Consider the following 8602-nt stretch of genomic DNA (forward strand, 5'->3'; position numbering starts at 1 on the left):
CTCGCCGTAGAGAATTTCTTTGAGGAAGATGTAAATTATGCAGTTAAGGCATCACAGAAGCGCGCGACGGACCGCCTCAATCACATACAGCTAAAGAAATACCTAAATGAAAAATATTAACCCATAATTCAATGATTTATATTTATGAAAGCATTGTCATAATATGTTAAGACATGAAAATGTGAATGCATCTATCGTTCTGAGAAGAGCCGCAGCCTTGTGGTCAAAGAGTCACATGTGGCTCGCCAGCCGCGGGTTGCTGACAACTGGGTTAGGGTTTCCAAGTTCGCTTTCAGCCACTTAGTTCTGTGAACAAGTTTTGTATTAATTCCTTCTGTTGCCTGTTGATTGTTCTACCAGTTGCTCATTGTCCTGTGCCTTCTGTTGATTGGCTAATTGGCGTTCATGTTGCACACCTGCTCTCTCATCACGTGGTTTAGTTTGTGTATTTAAGTTGTCACCTGTGTTCATTTTGTCAGTGGGTCATCGTGTGAGTAAGGTCTGTGTCTGACCCTGACCATTGTTCCCTAGTTTATGGCCCCTTGTGGTCTTTTTGTTTTATAATTTTCCCCAGTGTGTTCTGTTACTTTAACAAACCTACCTGTCTCTTGGAGATGCCAGTGGATCGTCTCCTTTTTTCCTTCCTGCACCGTGCTCCACCATAATGGGTAGTTATTTTTACATGTAGTTTTGATGCCACGTCTCAAGCCCAGGAAACATCTACATTATGTATATGGAACATCTCAAAGTCAAAGGAAAATTGGGTGGATGCCTGATCCATGGAGAGCCAGTGTGGTGGGGGTTTTTGGGTTGGCCTCTCAATCAGCCAGTAACAGAAGGTCCCCAGGACTGGAGTTGAGAACCCCTGTTTTATTATTGGCTGATTGAGAGGTCATCCCAAAAACCCCCACCCACACAGGCTCGCCATGGAACAGGTCCCCCACCCCTGGCATAGACTGTCCAAGGTGGGCCCATCAAGCCTGTACACGAGGGGGAGCTCAATACACCTGTCAGCACTGTGATTCTGATGGTGACTAACATCACACACACATACACACATGCAGAGATGCAGACATGCACACTATTATTAAAACTGGTGCATAGTTGCACATTTTGTTTTGTTTTATTATGATCTTTGATTTTAGTTATTAACAAACATTGTACACTTGCATACATACCCACAAATGTTGAAAAAAATACTTTGAATAACTTTAATAATTTTTTTTACATTTATAATACTACATTAAACCCAGGGCTGTCTAACAACTACATCTGACTGTGGTGTAAATTGTAACATTTCACTCCATGTGTTTGAGACTAAACCATCAGTGTCTGTTTGATACAGTATTTAAAAACCTGCCTCAATTAATAATAGAAGACACATACGGGTAGTTAAAATTTTGAATGCGATTTTTTTAAAAAGCAAGTGAATCGTGAATTTTGGTTTGTCGGCGGAAATGTCATTGTATATTTTGACAGCCTATTAATTAAATTATTTAATCTCACTAATTACGATATAATTAAGATATCTATAGAGATATAAAAACCAGTTTAGTGCGAGTATACTTCTTGTGGAAATGTGAAAATGATAAAAGCGTGCACAAAGAATGCTTCTCAGTTTCTCTTTTATTAAATCATTAGGATTGATTTGTTTGGCAATGAAGCGCAACACTGAAGCTGTTTCTCAGTGTTTCGCATGTAGAGGTTCGCTCTAGTGGTACTGCCTGCAGAGACCGGACACGACAACAGCCATGAACTTCTGCCACGCTGCCTGCACTTCAGCAGTGAAAGCAGAGCCCAACTGGCTAGCCACGACGATGGTGATACAGTCAGCCAGCAGCTGCGAAGAGAGCATAAAACACCGCTCAGTTAAAACGTCCAACTAAGTAACTATTAAACGCAAGTCACAATAACTACTATCAATTAAAATTACCCTGAAGTTGTCAGGATCCACGTGCAGTTTCTCTGAATGCAGCTCGCTCAGCGGGGCGAAGGTTTTCTTGATGTCATCCAAGTTCTTCACAGCCATCTCCAGCCCGCCAAGCACAACCTTTCCGTGGGCAGCGACCATGGGGTTTCCAAGGATGGTCTCGGCGCTGTACAAGTTCCCAAATTTACTGAAGTACCTCTGGGTCCAGGGGTACACAATAAGGCATCTGATTGGAAAAGAGAACATCAGAGAATTAAGTATTCGTTATCACTTGTAATAGGCGTAATAATAATAATAATAATAATAATAATTAATGACTATTTCGTAAAATACAGCTCAATCGAAGCATCATAGAAATGTATCATGCATATTATGTTACTGTTAATGTTCATGTATTACCTTTTATTTAGATTTTTACATTATTATTTTACAAAATTAAGTAAATGATATAAATGCCATGTGATTGCAATTAAATTTATATTTCATTTTAGTCTGCGAAACATTTAATTTCTTAATTTCTTCTCAATGCCTTACCTGGCCAGAGCGTTGGGCCCAACTACATCAGGGTTAAGTTTCGCGAAGACGCTGGTGATGGCGTTGCGCTCAGCATCTGTCCAGGCAACCATGACTGCACTTTGTGGGTTTCTTAGCTTTCTTTGTAGAAGGCGTAAAGGAATCCTACAGCAGCTAGCGCGGCCCTGGATTTTAAATGGTTTGAAAACTCCACCCAAGTCAGAAAGGCATACCTGATTGGGTGGACAGTTCTGGTGGGCAGGCTTCAACCACGGGCAAAATATCAAAAATTATTTAGACTGGGAGGCATACAAAATATTAATTTTCTTTTAAATTACATATATGCATTAATTTAGCATGAAGCAGTTTTTCACAAATATTACAAAAAAATATTTGTTGTGGAGTCTTGACCCACAAGATGTATTTTTGCCCGGTTACAGATTATAATCCTTGACAAAAACCTATATTAGGAATTGTTTAAAGCATATTTCAATAAAAGAAAATCAGAAATCGTTTAGCAGTCAATATTATATTTCTCTAGAACACCTGTTTCAAAAGATCATTTGCAAAAGTTGTTATATTAATGTATAACTAAAATATTGGCGTACATTAAACTTTTATAAATTGCAAATTTTAATTGTGTTTTAAATTATGTTCTAATATGTTTCTAATTTTGCCCGCTAAACGGTATAGCATATATATATATAATTTATCGGTATATATTCGTGATGGTCGACATGTTACTTAAATATAGCATCTTTGCTATATAACAATATGTTTCTAGTTTTGCCCGCTAAACGGTATAGCATATATATATAATTTAGCGGTATATATTCGTGATGGTCGACATGTTACTTAAATATAGCATGTTTGCTATATAACATCATATCAATTTAAAAATCCAAAGAGCTGAATTTACTGGGATAGTGAAAAAGAATACCCATAAATCCTTTGTTTGTATGTGTAAGATGGGACTGGAAATTTTTATGTTTTTGGCATGTTCGTTAAAAAACTGGAAAAAGGGCTAAATGTTCATGTTTGTTCGAGGTGAATTTTGCATTTTCTAGATATATATCTTTTGAGCCGTGTTTTGGGCTAATTCGAATTTCTGCAGATTATTTATATACTACTCATGACGTGTTTTTAATTTTGGTAAAGAAAAATTATGAACAAATATCATAAATGCATCTGTAAAACAATATGTTTCTATAATATTGTTAAATGATGTATGCTTGCTTGTTTGTTATTCTTGTTATTCACATTTTTGGTGAAATACTGCACATAGGCCTATTGTATATAATATTTGCATTTTTATTGTCTGGCTATTGGTTGTCCTGTCCGTGCGTAGTTTACTGCAAATTTACTAAACATATTGCATATATATATAACATGAATTGTTCTGATATATGCATAATTTACGAAACATGAGTTTCTTTGAAAACGGCGTCTTTTCCCATTCATTGGATTGCTAGTTATCTTTAAAAACATGAGCTTTTTTATCTTTGTATTCAGCCGAACTCCACCCTCGATGTGGGGCACGTCTCACTTAACTTTTCTTCTAGATTACAAACACCCGAGAAACACCCAGAACTTCTTGACATGCAGTTCAGTGTCGATTTTAATGGCAAGTGCTAATCATTTTTTAATGCCCTGATTAAAATAAATCACATTAAAGATTTTCTCTAAGTCTATTTATGATGTATAAGACTATCGAGGGTAAATCAAAATTCTCTGTATTTTCTGCATTTTCTGTTTTGTGTGGTAACTGAATCGGTATATAATTGTACCTTTTTGTTATAGGTCTATAAAACTAGTCAACTGGTCAATTTACCATACGTGATTGCATAGTATTTATAGTCTTTGCAAATTCCTTTATTATGCTAACTTTACTAAATTTTTTAGTGTATAATAATTATGTACATGTGACTAAATTTCTAGAAATTATTAATAGTAGCTTTTTTGCATGAACATAAATAAATCAATAATGAAATTAACAAATAATTCTGACTGCATTAATATTGAATTTGAAGGAAAATCAACAGGGTCTTACAATAATTTCTGCTTAGTCATTTTGGTAAAATGCCATCATGGAATGTTCCAGAATTTGGAATGTGTTCAATTTAGTGTGCTGAAGTAGGAGGGACTTGGCAGTGCTTCTGTTTTTTTTTTTTATATAAAAACAGTTATGCTTTCTGAAAAGCCAAGTTAGACTTCAACAACATCGTATCAGGAAGGAAAAAAAGCAAGATGAGTCTCTCTACTAAAGACAAAACTTTAGTGAAGGCCTTCTGGGACAAAGCTTCGAAGAAGGCGGACGACATCGGCTCTGAGGCTCTGTCCAGGTAATCCAGAGCCAGGCTCATGAATCCAGGGGCACCTGTAGCAACGCCACTCATGCAGAATCATAGTTCTGAACACAATAAAATAAAACTTTGCATAATAGATGATTTACATTTAATGACTAAAGCTTAATGCATAATAATGTACTAATAATGTAATAATAATAATGTAACCAAATAATTGAATTTAACCTAGTGTCTGCTTTTTCATTTTAAATAATATCGGCTTCAACCACGTAAAATGTTTTCCTTACAAACATTAGTTCATTAAGTGAATAGCTTGTGTCGACTCACTAAAAGGCTGAAACCCAGACCCTATCTAAACCCAAATCTTCTAGAATGCTCATCACCTACCCTGCGACAAAGACGTACTTCGCCCATTGGGATGATCTGAAACCTGGTTCGGCTCCCATACGCAAGCATGGCAAGGTTATCATGAAGGGCCTAGTCACTGCCGTAAGTAAAATTGATGACCTGGAAAGTGGCCTCAGCAAAGTGGCCGAGATACACGCTACCAAGTTAAAAGTGGATCCCGCCAACTTCAAGGTGAGTAAATGTGCACCACAAATTTTAATTATGGATCACATGTCCCTATAACCCTTTTTGATTATCTGTGACATTTTTAACTAGGAAACCTCTCTTTTTTAAACTCTCTCTACAGATTCTGTCTCACTGCATTCTCGTGGTTCTGTCCAAGATGTTCTGGGAAGATTTCACCCCAGAGACGCACGTTGCTATGGACAAGTTCCTGAGCCGTGTGTCGCAAGCGATGTCTGAGAAGTACAGATGAGATGATCAAAGTTTATCTCCTGAGGTATCGCTGTCAGGAGATTAAAATAATAAAAAAAAATACGTGAAATGAAACTGTGTTGTAAATTACTGGAAGCAAGTAGTCATCAGTTATGCTTTAATCCAAATGTTTAATAACATTCATAAGAAATAAATCACAGGCAACAGGATGATATATGTCATTTCTGTATATTGAATTTATAATTTTATATTATATATACAGTAAATGATAAATATGTGATATATAGTTCCCTCCACAATTATTGGCACCACTTGTAATGATTTGTAAAAAGGCTACGAAAAAATGTACCTTTTAGGGAAGTAGCTTCATCTCATACTGAAAAAATGAGAAAAATCCAAGCTTTCTGAAATAAATTTATTCAAAGAAAAATAAATCTTTCATCAATAAAAAAATATTTTTAACAAAAACACATGTGCCGCAATTATTGGCAGCCCTGGAAATTATACTGAACACAATGTAACTGAAGCATGTGTAAATTGCACATCTTTGAGATTATTGGAGTGAATAGAAACCCATGACACAGAGGCCAAATTCCCTTAGTCATCCATCAACATGGGAAAGATAAGAGAACACACAGACCAAATGAGGGAGAAGAGTGCTGACCTTCATGAGTCAGGGAATGGGTATTAAAAATAGCTACTCACTTGAAAATGCCAATTTCTTCTCCTAGGGCAATAATAACAGTGACGGAGCTAGACTTTTATTTAAGGGGGGCCACAGGGTGAGCAAGGGTTTCTCAGAGGGGTCCATATAAATATGATAAATGAAGGAAAAAAATACTTTTCTCGTCACACTCATAATAAACAAAGAGTTTGTAAATGTTTGTTGAATAAACACAACAAACATTTACAAAATCATAAACACCAACCATAAAGACCAAGCCTAATCTAATTAATTAAATTAATGAATCTAGGCAGCTAATTATACCATCACATTACAGTATAGTGAAGTTGATTCAAAGCTTTAACATGACCTACATAGCCTGCTTACATGCAGTGGGAAACTAATAACTGGTTCTCCACATATACACTTACCACACAGGCTTGAAGCAAGGGCTATCTTTGCTAAAATAATAAAACAACACTATAATTCAGCATGTGCACTAAATTTGCCAATTTCTTCTCCTAGGGCAACAATAGCAGTAGCAATTGCCACCCCTGCCACCACCTTGGCTCCGCCCCTGAATAATAGAAAGTTGGACAGTTAGAAACCTGCCTGGAGGAGGGCCCAAGTTTATTTTCCCTCACGTACAGTGAGGAGGATCATAAGGGAGACAAAAAACTCCCCAAGCATGACTGTTGGTGAATTACAAGACCAAGTAAAATCTAGGGGTTACCATGTCATCAGCTGCCCCCTTCATGCTAACAGATTATTTGGAAGGTATGCCAGAAAAAGCTTTTTTTTTGTCAGTGAACCACAAACATAAGCACCTGGAGTTTGCAAAACACTACTACAACTTTGACTGGAACCAAATTCAATGGGCTGATGATACAAAAATGGAGCTTTTTGGCAGTAAACATAAGGTGGGTTTGGTGTAAAAAGAAGGATGGCTATAATGAAATTAACCTCATCCCAAATGTAAAATATGGTGGAGGTTCTGTGATGTTGTGAGGCTGTTTTTCCTCCAAAGGCCATGGAAACCTCGTTAGGGTACATGGCATTATGGACTCCATGAATACCAGGACATTTTACATCAAAATTTTGTGCCTCTGCCAGGAAACTAAAACTGGGCCGTCATTGGATCTTCCAGCCGGACAGTGATCCTGTCACTGTCCAAAATCAACACAAAGATGGTTAGCTGACTGCAGAATCAAGCTTCCGCCATGGCTCTCAGTCCCCTGACCTGAACCCCACGAACTTGTTCAGGCTGAGCTGAACAAGAAAGTGCACAAGAGATGGCTTAGGACCCTGGGTGATCTGGAGAGATTCTGTACAGAGGAATGGACTCAGATGCCCTGCTCTGTATTTTCCAACCTTATAAAATGTTATACGAGACTCAGTGCTGTTATACTGGCAAAGGGAGGTTGTACATTAAAAGCAGGGGTGCCAATAATCATGATGAAGGATTTCTTGATGAAGGATTTCTTTTTCTTTCAAAAAATTTATTTTAATGAGAGGTTGGGTTTTTTTCTTTTTTTAGGTGTCATACGAAATTACTTCACCAAAAGGTAGATTTTCTCTAAGCCTTTTTACACATCTTTACAAGGGGTGCCAATAATTGTATTCATTTTTTTGTGGGGACCACCCATTCATTTCAGTCCAATGACAACCATAACCCCTACCAGGCCCTAACCTTAAGTAACCAAACAAAATACAAGACTTTGGTATTTTTAGTTTTTTGGCTGCAGTCACACAATTTTATAAAATTGAGTTTCCCCTTGTGGAGACCGAAAAAATGGCCCCCACAATGTCAAAATACACCTGGTCCCCACAATGTAATATGTACATAATACACCCACACCCACACACACACACACACACTCATTTCTGCTGCTGGGAACAAACCACCAGTGGCTCTCCATCCCTGATGGGCCCGTAGCCTCTGAGCCAGCAATGGCTTTAATGAAATGATGAGAACTGACAATCTGGGGGGGCTGTGGAGGATGAGCTTGGGCTTTGCAGAGGGTTCTTTTGCATGGGGGAGGTGGGCTAAGTGGCACTGGAGCCAATCAGAAGTGACCTCCATGATCCAAGTCAAAGAGAAAAGCCCAACTGGGTGTACAAGAGCTTGCAGAGACCCTCCAGATGCCCCGTAACTGGTAGGCCCAATCTCATCAGAACCAACACGTTGGTGCGATACAGGATTAGGAGTGTGAAGGGGGGCGGTCTAACACTCCTGTGAGAGGCTGTATCCATGGAAAGGAAGCGTAAGGTTTCTTTAGCTGCTGCTGAGTGAGCTTTTAGTGCTCTTCCAGCATGAAGATGCACTTCACCAATTGGAACGAGGTACTGGAAGCAGCTACCATAGATATCCCACCGCAGGCATATTGATGTCAGGGAGGCAGATAA

The 8602-nt window shown here is 38.0% G+C and overlaps 2 protein-coding genes across 2 annotated transcripts; one reads left to right on the top strand and one right to left on the bottom strand.

Annotated features, from left to right (window-relative positions):
* Nucleotides 1–1619: 1619 nt before the first annotated feature.
* On the bottom strand, nucleotides 1620–2591 carry LOC111842490 (hemoglobin subunit beta-like). The gene is made up of 3 exons (XM_023809124.2): nucleotides 2465–2591; nucleotides 1934–2156; nucleotides 1620–1840 (listed from the first exon to the last, which is right to left on the bottom strand). The coding sequence occupies exons 1-3, from the start codon at nucleotides 2554–2556 to the stop codon at nucleotides 1712–1714; spliced, it is 444 nt and encodes a 147-aa protein (XP_023664892.2). The 5' UTR covers nucleotides 2557–2591; the 3' UTR covers nucleotides 1620–1711.
* Nucleotides 2592–4653: 2062 nt separating this feature from the next.
* Nucleotides 4654–5646, top strand: LOC111842533 (hemoglobin subunit alpha-like). Its single transcript, XM_023809231.2, has 3 exons — nucleotides 4654–4785; nucleotides 5121–5328; nucleotides 5444–5646. Exons 1-3 carry the CDS (start codon nucleotides 4691–4693, stop codon nucleotides 5570–5572), a joined length of 432 nt encoding a protein of 143 aa, XP_023664999.1. The 5' UTR covers nucleotides 4654–4690; the 3' UTR covers nucleotides 5573–5646.
* Nucleotides 5647–8602: the final 2956 nt, after the last annotated feature.

This window comes from Paramormyrops kingsleyae, chromosome 5 (assembly GCF_048594095.1).
Source record: "Paramormyrops kingsleyae isolate MSU_618 chromosome 5, PKINGS_0.4, whole genome shotgun sequence".
Classification (NCBI taxonomy): Eukaryota; Metazoa; Chordata; class Actinopteri; order Osteoglossiformes; family Mormyridae; genus Paramormyrops; species Paramormyrops kingsleyae.

Bases quoted from the DNA above. Each gene is read 5' to 3' on its own strand.
- LOC111842490 (XM_023809124.2), bottom strand. From the start codon at position 2,556: ATGGTTGCCTGGACAGATGCTGAGCGCAACGCCATCACCAGCGTCTTC. The intron at 2,157-2,464 runs GTAAGGCATTGA...TTTTCCAATCAG, and splicing joins GGGCCCAACGCTCTGGCCAG to ATGCCTTATTGTGTACCCCT. The intron at 1,841-1,933 runs GTAATTTTAATT...CTCTCTTCGCAG, and splicing joins TGGATCCTGACAACTTCAGG to CTGCTGGCTGACTGTATCAC.
- LOC111842533 (XM_023809231.2), top strand. From the start codon at position 4,691: ATGAGTCTCTCTACTAAAGACAAAACTTTAGTGAAGGCCTTCTGGGAC. The intron at 4,786-5,120 runs GTAATCCAGAGC...CAAATCTTCTAG, and splicing joins GGCTCTGAGGCTCTGTCCAG to AATGCTCATCACCTACCCTG. The intron at 5,329-5,443 runs GTGAGTAAATGT...CTCTCTCTACAG, and splicing joins TGGATCCCGCCAACTTCAAG to ATTCTGTCTCACTGCATTCT.